A 14,959-nucleotide genomic window follows, 5' to 3' on the forward strand; every position below is an offset into this window, starting at 1 on the left:
GTGGAGACCAGAGGCTTGAACCTGGGTCCTTGTGCTAAAATACGAGCCCTTACCCAGGTGTGCCACTGCCTGGCCCCATATTGTAGGTTCTAGAACAGTGCCTAGAATAGTTGTTCAAGGCCTATTTACCTAACATATTGACTAACTTATTACACATACACACAGAGAACTGAGTAACACTATCAAACACATGGAAATCTTTGTGCCACTGATTAGACTCAGATTTTTTTTTAATTGGGGGGATTAATGGTTTACAGTTAATAATCAGATACAGTGGTTTGTACATGTGTAACATTTCTCAGTTTTCCACATAACAATTCAACCCTAATTGGTCCTCCTCTGCCATCCTGTTCCAGGACCTGAACCCTCCCCCCAACCCCAGAGCCTTTTACTCTGGTTGCCTTATACCAAATGGTTTTTGTATTTCTTGTTCCATAGGAGATTGTCATCTTCCAGTAACCGACCTCGAGAAGACAGCTGGTTAAAATCCTTGTTTGTCCGAAAAGTTGATCCAAGAACAGATGCTCATTCTAATCTCCTCGCCAAGAAAGAAACAAGCAGTTTATACAAATTACAGTGTGAGTGACGGCGCTGCTGTCTTCATAGCTGACTTCCCTCCCCCTTTGTTCATAAGTTTATCATTGAATTTTCTTTTGTTTCAGTCCATAATGTGAAACCGGAGTACCTAGACGCATACAACAAAATTTGGTGCGTATACTTAACTTAGGGGAAAATGATTTCTTTATATATTTCTTTCTCATCTAACAATCGATAGTAGAGTGAGGGCTTTCATTCTTATTTCTTAAAACTGAATGTTCATAGGCAGTCTTTGTGTGGGATTAGCAGGGTGTTTTTTGTTTGCTTTAACTCATTTAGATAAACCATTATATAGGTTGTCAGGCTCCAGAACTATAGTGGGCTTTTAAGTTTCAAAGGAGCCTTGCAAAGCTGTCTCTAGTCCATCTTTTCATGTAGTACTTTGTGTAATTCTTTCTGTAGACTTCCCTGACTACCTGTGCTTTAATACATACATTCCATCTCTGGACAGCTTCAAGTGTTAGGAATTAGAACTCCTATCTCTGTGACTTCCATTGTTTCTGCTTAGATTCCTAAGTAAGAAAGAAAAAAGTCTTGTATTTGAATCCAGTTGCCATTTCTGCCCGAGTCTTCCAGGATCCAGGTTTCTTCAGCAGACTCTCATATAAAATGAGATAGTCGCAGAGGCTGGGGCGGGCGGCGGTAGCGCAGCGGGTTAAGTGCACATAATGTGAAACACAAGGACGGGCATTAAGGATCCCAGTTCAAGCACCCGACCACCTGCGGGGGGGGGGGGGGGGTCGCTTCACAGGCGGTGAAGCAGGTCTGCAGGTGTCTATCTTTCTCTCCCTCCTGTCTCCTGTCTTCCCCTTCTCTCTTCATTTCTCTGTCCTATCCAACAACAAAAATAATAACAGCAACAACAATAAACAACAAGGGCAACAAAAGGGGAATAATAGCCTCCAGGAGCAGTGCAGGCACCGAGCCCCAGAGATAACACTGGAGGAAAAAAAAAGAGAGAGAGAGATAGTCATCTTTAACCAGAGAATTAAGTACATCATTTCTCAATGAAAAGCAGTATTACTTTAGTGACGAGCTATGAAAGTTACCATCTTTAAGGTCTTTCACCCTTTAATCTCTGCGACTTTTGTGCGGAAGTAAACTGCATTGCTACCAGAGGCGGCATCATTTTTAGAAGAAAACTCTTTTTTGTTGTTTTGTTTCTGTAGGCAGTCTGCAGAATGTAGCTTCAACATAGATTTCTTAGCATATTTCTCCATGTTTAAAAAAAATGCCTTAAAACAAAACAGATGGTGTTTTCCGTGGATTCTCTCTTTTTTTTTTTTATCGCTTTCTCCCCTTTTGAATGTCTTCCTCTCCCTTCAGACTCAACATAGAGCATCACCTCCTTCTTCCAACTTCCGTGTGTCGGCATGTTTTCATGGGATCCTTTCCTTAGTTCTTTGTGATGAGTCAGTCATGAGGGACCATGCATTTGATAGGCATTTGGATTCTCTTGGCTTGTTTCCTCTTCCCATCTCCCTCTCCAGCCCCATTTCCCTGTAGCCTACTGGCCTGATCATCTTTCTGGGTTTGAAACTCTGCCTGCTACCTTTGCTCCGCCTGACAATCCAAAAGTTTGTCAAATTGATCTGCTTGAGTTTCTCATTCATCATTTTTTTTTTCTTTTCTCTGAAACTTTCAGCACCAACCTGTTTCCAGTACATAAAGACTTAACTCCTGCCTGATTTTTAGGGGTCCTAATAATGAGGCTCTGCCCACCCCCTCCAGTTCTGGGTACAAGTACTACCTACCTTACAGCCTCCCAGGTAAGGCCAGGGCTGCCAGGAGCCAGGTTGCCCCCCCCCCCCAACAAAGAGGATTGATTACATGTCCCCTAAATGACTTTGTTTTGATGAAAAGCCTAGACTACCCCTATCAGAACCTAGCCCCTTCCTAGGCCCTACCTGCCTGGGTCTCTGGTACAGGCCTTCTCCCACATCAGCTCACATGCAGGCTGGTCTGCTCGATGCTCATGTCTCGTCATAAAAAGGAAACAAACCCATTTTCATCCTCCTAACAGCCATCTCCTCTCAACCCTGATACCCATCAATCTCATGTTATTTCCGAATCCTCTGGGGTTATGTGTCAGGCATATTTGGCGTTAGAATTAACTGCAAAAGTCAGTGCCACACTTCAAAAAAGTAGCCACTGTGTCGTCCTCAGACTGCATCATGAAGATACATAAGTTTTAAGAGATTTTTCTCTGTGAGCTATTCATGCATACTCAGTCCTGGGACGCCTGTATCTGACTATGAGCGTTAGCTTAATATCACTCAGTGTTAGCAAATATTTTAAACAGGCACCATTTGTGACCTTTGACATCCCTTTACATCCACTGTCAAGTCTATATGGTAGTTTTCCATCAGAACTTTTTTTTTGTTTCACAGTGAGTGGAGTTCAGCCTTTTCTCCTGACACACTTAACTCTTCTGCCATGTGTGGTCGAATTCAGATTATGGGAAGGTCTTCATGAAGCCAAGCTCTGACACCTTTGCTAAATTAATCCACTGCCGTGGACCATCTTGGCTCAGTCACTCATTCCCATGCTATTAGGGGGGAGGAACCGGGTGGTCTGTTTGGTGAGGGGTTACACAGGACAGCTCAGGTCCCCGCAGCTGGTTAAACGGAGTGGAACCTAACTTATGCTTCATGTTGTGTCTTGAGTTGTGACTTGCACCACCCTGATGCCTTTTGGGAATTGGGTTGAGTTGCTTCTACTGCGTTGTCCTCTGTCTTTCCCTTTCACGAAAAGCCATCTTGTCTCTCTGTCCCTGTTACAACTGCCTCCTCATACCACTTCCTCTGTCTCCCCATCTTCAAAATTACTTTCTCCCCTACCTTTTTTTTTTTTTTTTACTTGTCGCTCTTCTTTCTATCTTAGGAACCAGCTTTAGAGCATAGCTTTTATAAACATCACCATTTCTAAAGTACTTGGGTCTTTTGTTTTGTTTTCTGAAATGTTAAATTTAGCTCCTGGAATCTTGGGACCTTTGACTCTTCTTTGTCTTGTCACCACTAGAATTGAATTGCTTTCACTTGCTGTAGGTAGCGTATCAGAAACCTGGGCTCCTGACAAGTGGGCTGCTGCAATATAAGACATTCCCACCAGTGGGTTAATTCCGAATGTCATTTTCCTTTTTCCCTTTTTTTTTTTTTTTTTAAGGACTGATTGTTTCTTCCTTTTTCTTTAATCTTTTTATTTATTTATTACTGGATAGAGACAGAGAGAAATTGGAAGGGGAGAGGGAGGGAGAGAGACAGAGAGACACCTGCAGCCCTGCTTCACCACTCATGAAGCTTTCCCCCTGCAGGTGGGGACCAGGGGCTTGAACCTGGGTCCTTATGCACTGTAGTGTGAGCGCTTAACCAGGTGCGCCACCATCTGGTGCCCCTCCATCTTCAGTATATCCCGATGTACGTGTCAGAAAACAGCAGATGGCCTTTTACTTGTCATTGATCGTGCTATCCACCTGGTAAAGTGTTTTCAGCTGTTTAACCAGTGCTACTCTTTCTTCTCTTTAAGTCAAGAGGTGTTACCAAAGATTCACGAAAATAAGCAGTACCCCTGTACTTTGGTGGGGACCTGGAACACGTGGTATGGCGAGCAGGATCAAGCTGGTAGGAAATAGAAGTTTCTGGAATAAGCATTGGTTCCCATAAACCTTTACTGTGACAGCTTGGGCTGTTTTTAATGTAATGCTTGTTTTTTATAATTAGAGTTTTCCAAACATCAGTTTAGTTTTATGGCTAAGGCAATTTCTTCAGTAATTCATTGAAACTCTACATTTTCTGTTGTTCTTATAATGTGTGGCTCTATTATTGAAACTCTGTGGAATAACTCAGGCCAACATACAACACGTTGTAGTTTTATGTTACATTAATGGTGTTGTGCCTGCCTAGGCCATGTATATGGTCCGGGTTTGATAAACTAAGTGTGTGATCTTTTCTCTCATTTTTATCGTTATTTCAGTTCACCTCTGGAGGTATGAAGGAGGCTATCCAGCCCTCACAGAGGTCATGAATAAACTCAGAGAAAATCAGGTAATGATTTTGAGAAGTTGTGGGGTTTGTTTGCTTGCTTGCTTATTTGTTTTTTGTACCAGAGCCCTGCTCAACTGTGGTTTCTGGTGGTGCTGGGGATTAAACCTGGGAACTCAGAGCTTTAGGCGTAAGAGTCACTTTGCAGAACCGTCATGTTGTCTCCCCAGCCCAGCTAATGATTTTGAACAATGTTGACCTATCCAGACTAATGACATGGTTGAACTGCATCCAGAATTAAATAACTTCTCTATCAACTAGGTTTACTAATAAGTTGTTTTCTAGTAAAATAAATTGTTTGGGCCCTTGCAGTTTGTGTTTAAGCATAAAGAAGTCAGCTGGCATCTTGTGAAAATGTTCATCTTTTTCTGGTACAATGAGTAGATCAGTGGACTTAAAAGCATAAAGTCTGGGGTCCTGGCAGTGATACAACCGGTTAAGCATATATAGTACTGTGCTTGAGGATACAAGCAAGGAACCGGGTTCAAGCCTCCACTCCCCACCTGCTCAGTGGATGCTTCACTAGCGGTGAAACAGGTCTACTGGTGTCTTATATTTCTCTCTCCCTCTCTTTGAATCCCCCTCACAGTTTCTCTCTTTCCGATTGAATGAAAGGGGAGAATGGCAACCAGGAGTGGTAGATTCATAGTGCCAGCACCAAGCCCCAGCAGTGACTCTGGAGAAGAAAGGGAAAAAAGAAGTATAAAGTCCCAAGTTTGAACCCCAGGCATCTCATGCTAATAAATGATAAAAATAAAGCTTTTAAAAAGTAACACTTCTTGGGGCCTGGTAATGGTGCACCAGTTGAGTGTATATGTTACTATGCACAAGGACCCAGGTTCAAGCCTCTGGTCCCCACCTGCAGGAGGCAGCTTCATAAGCCCTGAAGCAGAGCGGCAGGTGTCTCTGTCTCCCCCTTCCCTCTCTATTTCTTTCTGTCTCTAGCCAATAAGTAATAAAATAAAATATTAAAAACAAACTATATATGTATATATATATATATTCTTTTGTTTCTTTTATTATTGGGTAGGGACAGAGAAGTTGGGGGGGAGAAGACATAAAAAAGGGAGAGAGACAGAGAGACACCTGCAGCCCCACTTCACCATTCGTGAAACTTTCCCCCTGCAGGTGGGGACCAGGGGCTTGAACCAGGGACCTTGCGCACTGTAATATGTGCACTCAACCAGGTGTGCCACCACTGGACCCACCACTATATATTCTTACTGTAAAAGTCAGTTACAGTTTAAAACTGATACTGGTACTGCAAAACTTAGCAAATTTACGGTACTTATGAAACTGCTAAGTCAGCATGGCAGACACAGTGAGCCCCAGATTACCTAACGTCTATTTCAGGAATTGCCAGCCACTGCTCAGCTCTGGCTTATGGTGGTGCTGGGGATTGAACCTGGGAACTCAGGACCTCGAGCATGAGAGTCATTTTAAAGAACCAACCCCTCCAGCCACGTGTTCACTACCTTGGGCTTTTCTTTCATTCCCTTCACTATTTGGCACAAGTTAAGGGAATTTTGATACTAGATGATGAGAAAAGAACATCCTTTGTGTAAACTCCCGATCCAAATTAAAAATGGCTTTTGAGTTTTCTGATGTTTTCTAGTCTTCACATCACCTTTTCTTATTATGCTGTCAAACTATGTCAGGAGAATCCAGAAATGTGGGGAATATAGTCACATTGAGCATGAATACTTTTGAGACTGAAAGGACCAGCACAACAGCTCGCTTGGGTACTGTGCTGCTTTGCCTTGTGCGTGACCCAGTTTCAGGCTTAGGCTCCCACTGCAGTCTCTCAGCCTTTTAGTCTGTCTGAAAGAAGAGAAAGAGAATCTAATAGAAATCATACCAGTTATCGGCTAGGACAGAGAGAAATGGAGAGAGGAGGGGAAGACAGAGGGGGAGAGAAAGACAGACACCTGGAGACCTGCTTCACTGCTTGTGAAGCGACTCCCCTGCAGGTGGGGAGCCGGGGGCTCAAACCGGGATCCTTATGCCGGTCCTTGCGCTTTACACTAAGTGTGCTTAACTCACTGTGCTACTGCCCGGCCCCCCATCTGGTTGTTTCTAAGCATTCTGTGTAATGTGGCTTTTTGCACAGTGGATTTTAACAGGTGATTTGCACAAATTACTCTCAGACCACTGTTTTGTCTTCCTAAGGCATATTGAGTGTCTGGTGTTTAGAATATATTAATTTAGCTAGGCCAACTCTCTAACACTTATGGAATAAATCCTTTTGGCCTCTGGCCACAGGTTTTTCTTCTTCAAATTCCACTGATGCGTGTCTTAGACCCAGGCCCTTGTCTAGCTGGCTTCTGGCCACAGGTTTTACTGCTTATTCCAATGGAGGGTGGTAAAGCCAGCGACCTCGGGGTCCTGAGAGAGTTGATCCAGGTCCCATGAGGCTTGAAGCCAAGTTCCGCGATGCTTGAACCCAGGTCCTGCGGGGCTTGAGCCCAGGTCCCAGGACACTTGGAAAAAAAAAAAAAAAGAAGAAATTATACCAGTTCAATACGAGGCTTACTATCATTGTCTTACACCAACTGTGACCTTGTTTATGAAATTTATTCTGCTGTAGAGGGAATGTGAATTTTACTTTATTTATTTATTTTACCAGACCACTGGCTCAGTTCTGGCTTCTGGTGGGCTGGAGATTAAACCTGGGACTTTGAAGCCTCAGGCATGAAAATCTTCTTGCATAACCATTATGCTGTCTCCCCCATCCCAAATGTGGTATTTCATAGTAGGAACATAAATGTTACTAGAGTGAGTTAATATGTAGATGATAAAAGGTTCCATGAACTTCCCCCCCCCCCAAAAGGAATTTTTGGAATTCCGTAAGGCAAGAAGCGACATGCTTCTCTCCAGGAAGAATCAGCTGCTATTGGAGTTCAGTTTCTGGAACGAACCTGTCCCACGTTCAGGACCTAATATATACGAACTCAGGTCTTACCAACTGCGAGTAAGTACTGAAATGTGAGATCATTGTCTTCTCCTCCTTCTGTGAAGACGTGTGACTATCCTCTAACATTGCACCAAAACTTGAGTGTTCTGTGGTGTTTGGCATTAGATCTTACTGGACATTTTTTTTCTCCCTTACCCAGCTCTTTTATTCCTTTATCTTTCTCATTCTTTTTCTTCTGCTATATTTTTTTATTTTTTATAATCTCCCATGTAATGTTTACTCTTTGGTATTTTTTGCCTCCTGGTATTTCTGTTTCTAAGAGGAATGACCCTAAAATACAAGGCCAGGCCTGATATATAACACCTCCTGTAATTCAGCTAGCACAGCTGATAAGTGTCTGACTATTAAGCAAATCGTTCAGCACTGCAGGAGTGAAAGAATTATTTTTTTAATTTATGTACTTATACATATGTATTTTTATTTATGTACTTTATGTATTTTATTTATGTACTTATTGGACGAAGACAGGAATCAAGAGGGAAGAGGGAGACAGAGAGACACCTGCAGCACTGCTTCACCACCTGTGAAGCTTTCCCCCTCCCTCCCAGCCTCTCCTTTCCCTTTCAATTTCTCTAGGTCTCTATCCTAAAATAAAGGGCTGAGGAGATAGTACAATGGTTCTGCAAAAGACACTCATGCCCGAGACTCTGAGGTCCCATGTTGAATCCCCAGCTCCACCATAAACCAATAGCAATAAAGAAGTAAAATAAAATACATTGTCTCCTTACGTGAAAGCATAAGATGATACTCGTTAGGGAGCCGGGCGGTAAGTGGGTTAAGTGCAGGTGGCGCAAAGCGCAAGGACTGGCCTAAGGATCCCAGTTCGAGCCCCCGGCTCCCCACCTGCAGGGGAGTCACTTCACAGGCGGTGAAGCAGGTCTGCAGGTGTCTATCTTTCTCTCCCCCACTCTGTCTTCCCCTCCTCTCTCCATTTCTCTCTGTCCTATCCAACAGTGATGACATCAGTAACAACAACAATAATAACTACAGCAATAAAGCAACAAGGGCAACAAAAAAATAAATAAATAAAGATGATGCCCACTATGGACTAGGTATAGGTAACATCATTTTGTTACATTTTTGTTGTTTCATCTCACAGTATAAGAAGTTTTGTCATTTGAAATTTTTGTACTGCTATTTCCATATTTCTTCACAAAAGAACTAGCGAATAAAAATCTGTATCTCTTTCCAGCCAGGAACTATGATTGAATGGGGCAATTACTGGTAAGTATATTACCAAATGGTGAGTTTGTCTTTTTTTTTAAAAAAAGAAATGTCATCTAAGGTAGAGAGTTTCACATGAGAGCGTGAAAGCAGAGCACCATTCTGGGTCCTGCCACACTGGGAATTGAACCAGGGGCTTCGGATCTGTGAGTTATAAACTCTACCAGTTGATCTGTTTCCCAGCTGCATGTCTTCTTATTAATAATGAAGCGAACTGAAGCATCGTCCTGGCACATGTAGGTTCCAGGGATCAAACTCAGGACATCCTGTCGGCAAGCCCTAATGCTCCACCACTCTGCCCCTTCCCAGACCAACTGTAAACCATGCTAATAGAGTATTTATAGGCCCTTGTGTTAGTTAAGCATCCATGGTGTGAAGTGCACGTGGCGTGAAGCGAAGCACAAGGGCCAGTCTAAGGATCGTGATTCGAGCCCCCCCTCCCCCGGCTCCCCACCTGCAGAGGGGTCGCTTCACAGGCGGTGAAGCAGGTCTGCAGGTGTCTATCTTTCTCTCCCCCTCTCTGTCTTCACCTCCTCTCTCCATTTCTCTCTGTCCTATCCAACAATAACAACAATACTACTAACAATAGTGATAACAGGAACGATAAACAACAAGGGCAACAAAAGGGGAAAAAATTGTTTACAGGAGTAGTGGATTTGTGGTGCAGACACTGAGCCCCAGCAATAACCCTGGAGGCAAAAGATAAATAAATAAAAAGAAATCTAAGGATGACTTCATCCATGATTTGATACTAGGATATTATTTTGTTTGATTTTTTAAATTTTTTTATTACTTTTATCTCTATTTATTGGATAGAGACAACTAGAAGTCAAGAGAGAAAGGGGAAATAGAGAGGAAAAGAGACAGAGAGACACCTGCAGCCCTGTGTCACCACTTGTGAGGCTTTCCCCTGCAGGTGGGGAGCCGGGGGCTGGAACCAGGATCCTTACACCGGACCGTGGGCTTCAAGCCATGTGACCTTAACCCTCTGCACTACCACCCAGCCCCTTGTTTGATCTTTTTACTGTGAAAATTTTCAAACACACATGAAACAGAAGAGTATATCTCTTCTTCACCTCCTTTTTTTCCCCCCCACTCCTCTTTTTGTTTGTTTTGTTTTGTGTGTTTGTTTTTCACCAGACCAGTGCCCAGCTCTGGTTTGTGGTGGTTCTGGGGATTGAACCTGGGGCCTTGGAAGCTTGGAGCCCTAAGCTCCATTACCATCTCCCCAGCCCTCCACCTCTTTTCTGTCCGCTATTTACCTTCATTAATCAGCAGCATATGCTGCACAGTACTCGGGTATAATTCCCCTACTCACCTTGCTTATAAGTAAATCCCGGACAACATACCAGTCCATCCATAAATATTTTCGTGATTAAAAAACAATAACTTTTTTTTTTTTAACAAAGCCTTACTGATGTTTGAATGTATTCTTTTTTTAATATGTATTTTTTAATTTTGTCACATATGAGAGGAAGGGAAGGGAGAGAGTCATTTCACATGAAGCAGAGACTGAGAAGCCAGAGCATCATTCAGATACATGTGGTGCCGGATGTCAAACTGGGAACCTCAGTTTGGAAGTTCAGTGTTTGAGTTCAGTGTTGACCTCTTTCCCCAGTTACTGTTTGAGGTTATTTCGTATGCCTCTGAGATAATACCTATTCTGAAATGTGACTGCCATGACCCAGACAGAGCAGTACCATTGTTGCTTTTCTCTTTTTAGTTTAAGTAGCATTTTCCATCCAAACCGATGTGTTGGTTCAAACTTCTCAATTTCAATTTGACTCTAAGGCTGGAATAATGAAAATGGCATAAAGGTAGGCAGGTAGATCATGAGATAGAATTGAAGGTCCAGAGGGACCAGGGTGGCAGTGCACCTGGTTGAGCACACATTACAGTGCACAGGGACCCGGGTTCAAGCCTCCAAGTCCCACCTGCAAGGGGAAAGCTTTGCGAGTGGCGAAGCAGTGTTGTTAACATCTCTCTCTGTCTCGCTCCCTGTCATCCCCTTCCCTCTTGATTTCTGGCTGGCCCTATCCAATAAATAAATAAATATAATTTTTTAAATGAGGGAGTCGGGCGGTAGCGTAGCAGGTTAAGCGCAGGTGACACAAAGTGCAAGGACCAGCCTAAGGATCTGGGTTCGAGCCCCCGGCTCCCCACCTGCAGGGGAGTCGCTTCACAGGTGGTGAAGCAGGTCTGCAGGTGTCTGTCTTTCTCTGCCCCCTCTGTCTTCCCCTCCTCTCTCCATTTCTCTCTGTCCTGTCCAACAACGAACGACAACAACAACAGCAATAAAAACTACAACAATAAAAAATAAGAGCAACAAAAAGGAAACTAAATAGAAAAAATATTTTAAAAAATAAAATTAAAAAAATGAAAATCAGAAAGGAAAAATGTTGCATATCTACAGAATTCACCTTTTGAGAACCACACTGTGGCAATTTCTGAGAGGCAAGGTTTACCAAAACAACTGAATGCCCTTGTGAAAGGATTGGCTTGGGCCCCACCTCTAAATTAAGTACAAAATTGACCCAAGAATGAATTGTAGACCTAAAATATCAAACTTTTAGAAGAAAAGGTAGGAGAAAAATCTTTTTTTAATATTTATTTATTTATTCCTTTTGTCCTTGTTGTTTTATTGTTGTAGTTATTATTGTTGTCATCGTTGTTGGATAGAACAGAGAGATATGGAGAGAGGAGGGGAAGACAGAGAAGGGGAGAGAAAGATAGACACCTGCAGACCTGCTTCACCGCCTGTGAAGGGATTCCCTTGCAGGTGGGGAGCTGGGGGCTTGAACTGGGATCCTTACACCGGTCCTTGTGCTTTGTACCACCTGCATTTATCCTGCTGCACTACTGCCTGACTCCCAGGAGAAAAATCTTTTGTATCAAAGAATCACAAGATATAACAGCAAAATCATACAGCTCACTGACAAAAAGTGTAATCACAAAAAATAAATAAAAAGTGTAATCACATGATAACGGTCACATTTGGAAACTTTTTCAGTGCTTGTGAGATAGCAGCCCTGGGAAGGGCTCTGCCCTCCCTGCAGCTCCCTGCAAGGTTTGAGCCTGATGTCCTCCTGGGGGAGTTTCAGTCCTGTGATACCCATTCCTCCCTTGCTCCTTCCCTCTCTGTCCTTCTGTCTGAGAAAGTCAGTATCAGAGCAGTACAGCACCATCAACAACAATGAAATAGAATAAAAATTGGATGGGCCATCAAAACAACTCTGATAGTGCTCTTAGATCTTACTTCTTTTGGATAGAGACAGAGAGAAATCCAGAATAGAACAAAAGGTTAGTAGTGGAACTAGGGGTGAGAACACAGGGTTTGGTGTGTTTTTGTTTGGTTTTGTTTGTTTTGTTTCTAACACAATTGGATTGTGGTGACGGTTGCACAAGTCTATGCATTTTGTGGTGTGTAACAGAAGCTGGAGCCAGTGTAATAGCTCACTTGGACAGTGTGGGGCTTTGCCATGGGCACTGTCCAAGTTTGGGGCCAGCCCCCACCCACCACACTGAAGGAGGCTCAGTGCTGTGGTCTCTCTCCCTCTCCCTCCCTCTCTCCCTCTCCCTCTCTCTTCCCACCTCTGTGCCTCACTGTCTGCCTCTCTGTCTCTGTCTAAAATCAAGTAAAATAAATCTTGGAAAAAACTGCTAGTGGCATGCCTCGCCAAAGAGAATCTAGACCCCAGGTCCAAAGATGATTCAAACTGAGGATATCGGTTAAGATGACCCACACAGTTGAGGTTGGCATAAGTATCCCACACACGCCCTTTCTGATGGTATCCAGCCTTGGCGCCTTCACGTCACTCCCACGCCTCCATTAGACACCTGTCACACCGAATGGTTTACAACTTTGCAACTCCCAGATAGTGATCTGTGAGACTCGGCTTACCCTGTGTAGTTGGTAAATGCTGAAGCAAGTGGCTCCATAGGAAGGAAAAAAGGTCAACCTTAGTTGCCAGAATTGTGAGTCAGTGAAATGCTAGAAGGGGATGGAGTACAGTCTGTTCGCGCATTAGAGTCTTACACTGTGGTTAAAGTAAACAGACCTACACATGGATAAATCTTGGAAGCACCAACCTGAGAAAAAAATGAGTGAAAGGGGAGTCGGGGGGTAGCGCAGCGGGTTAAGCACATGTGATGCAAAGCGCAAGAACCGGCGGAAGGATCCGGTTTGAGCCCCCCCGGCTCCCCACCTGCAGGGGAGTCGCTTCACAGGCGGTGAAGTAGGTCGGCAGGTGTCTGTCTTTCTCTCCCCTTCTCTGTCTTCCCCTCCTCTCTCCATTTCTCTCTATTATATCCAACAACAACGACATCAGTAACAACAACAATAATAACTACAACAATAAAACAACAAGGGAATTGTTACAGGGAATAAATAAATAAATAAATAAATATAAAAAATAACGAGTGAAAGGTATGTGCCGTGTGGTGTCCTTGGAGGCTGGGCAGTGGCACACCCGCTTAAGCACACACATCACCATGTGCAAGGACCCGGGTTCGATTCACCCCTCCATCCCCTCCTGCCCCTGACTCCCTCCCCCTCCCGCTTCCCACCTGGAGGGAGGACTCTCCACAAGCAGTGAAGCAGGTCTACAGGTATCTCTCTCTCTCCCTCTCTGTCTTCCCTCTCCTCTCACATTTTGCTGTCCTATCAAATAAAATAAAAGGGAAAAAATGGCCGCTTGTTTGAGAACCGAGCCGTCTGTCTCTGGAGATACAGGAGCCTTCAGTGTCTCCGGACCTGAGGCCAGGATGCTGCTCCTCTGTCGTGCTTTAGCTGCAACTGTTGACCTGGGCGTTTGCCAAGAGCATCAGCTTCTACAATGTGAGGTCTCCTCTTGACCCTACACCATTTCCAAACAGCTTCAAGTGTTCCGCCTGTGAAAATGCAGGGGACAATCATGACTGCAGTCGCTGGGCGGCAGACAAGTGGTGCCCACCGAACACAGTACTGTCTGACAGCTCATCACTTTACTAGCCTTGGAAGAAGTATATCCATCACCAAAAAGTACGCCTCAAGAAGTGAATGCCCTTTTGTTGGTTGCCACCACAGCCGAGATTCAGAACATACGGAATGCAGGTCTTGCTGTGCAGGAATGATCTGCAACGTGGACTTGCCCACCAAATACACCAGTGCCATCTTTGCAGCCACGCATGCCCAGCAAACCACAGGCAGCAGTGCCCCAATGCCCTGCCTCCCTGTGCTCGCCTGGCTCGCCTTGCTCCCATGGCTCTGATGCCTCCACTCCAGGCCGAGGCCAAGACCAGCTCTCAGGAGCACCGTCTGCAAACGTGGGAAGAGTGTACGTCTGAACACAGACCTGTCTTGCACAGGAGGAAGAGGACACACTCAGCCCTGAAGCAGATGCCAGTGGTTGGGGTAGCCAGGATACTCCTGCATGACGTCACATTGCTGGGGAAGGGGATTAGGGAGAGGCTAAAGAGATGGAGAGGCTTCTGGGGCTGCGTCTTGTCCCATCTGCAGGAAGGGTCCTGACAACCTCTGCGGAGGGTAGATTGTCCCACCTACCAAAGCTTTGGAAAGGTGACCTTGACCGCAGTGGCCCCAGCAGAGGCTCCCGGGCCAAGCCTTCTCTGTCTATGGAATCTAACCCTTCCTCTGATGAGAGAGGTGATTACACTATAACCAGTGAGAAAGGCGGCTAGGGGAAGCGACCCTCCAATTGAATTGCTTTGGGATTCATTTGCAATGTGTAGGAGAGAAATAAAGCCTTTAAGTTATATTAAAAACAAAAAAAAAGAAGATACAAAGCAGAACAAATAGTTGACTAATCATGAACCTAAAGGCTGGAATATTGCAGATGAAGATTTGGGGTCTCCATTTTGGAAATAGCTACTAAGTCTATTTTAGGTATATTGTGGCAATTTAAAAAAAAAAAAATCACAGTGTGATGTCCTTTACGTAAATGTGTTAAAGATATAACTAAAAATTATAGAGGGCTAGGTGGTGGTGCACCAGGTTAAGTGCACATAGTACACAGCGCAAGGACCAGCGCAACGATCCCAGTTTGAACCAGAAGTGTTATTCAGAGACGTATGGTGGACAGATAGTTAATGTTCTTTGTTCTTTTTTCCGCTCTCCAAACTTTCT

At 44.1% G+C, this 14,959-nt stretch overlaps 1 protein-coding gene across 2 annotated transcripts in view; it reads left to right on the plus strand.

Annotated features, from left to right (window-relative positions):
- NIPSNAP2 (nipsnap homolog 2) overlaps nucleotides 1-14,959 on the plus strand; it is a 38,148-nt gene that overhangs the window by 14,050 nt on the left and 9,139 nt on the right. Inside the window, exons 2-7 of one of the 2 annotated variants that reach the window (XM_060173141.1) lie at nucleotides 439-578; nucleotides 663-708; nucleotides 4,123-4,217; nucleotides 4,570-4,640; nucleotides 7,468-7,608; nucleotides 8,804-8,835. In XM_060173141.1, the coding sequence (XP_060029124.1) occupies nucleotides 439-578; nucleotides 663-708; nucleotides 4,123-4,217; nucleotides 4,570-4,640; nucleotides 7,468-7,608; nucleotides 8,804-8,835 (525 nt within the window). The remainder of the gene's footprint in view (nucleotides 1-438; nucleotides 579-662; nucleotides 709-4,122; nucleotides 4,218-4,569; nucleotides 4,641-7,467; nucleotides 7,609-8,803; nucleotides 8,836-14,959) is intronic. The other variant, XM_060173142.1, reaches the window with a different exon arrangement.

Source organism: Erinaceus europaeus, chromosome 15 (assembly GCF_950295315.1).
Source record: "Erinaceus europaeus chromosome 15, mEriEur2.1, whole genome shotgun sequence".
Taxonomy (NCBI): domain Eukaryota; kingdom Metazoa; phylum Chordata; class Mammalia; order Eulipotyphla; family Erinaceidae; genus Erinaceus; species Erinaceus europaeus.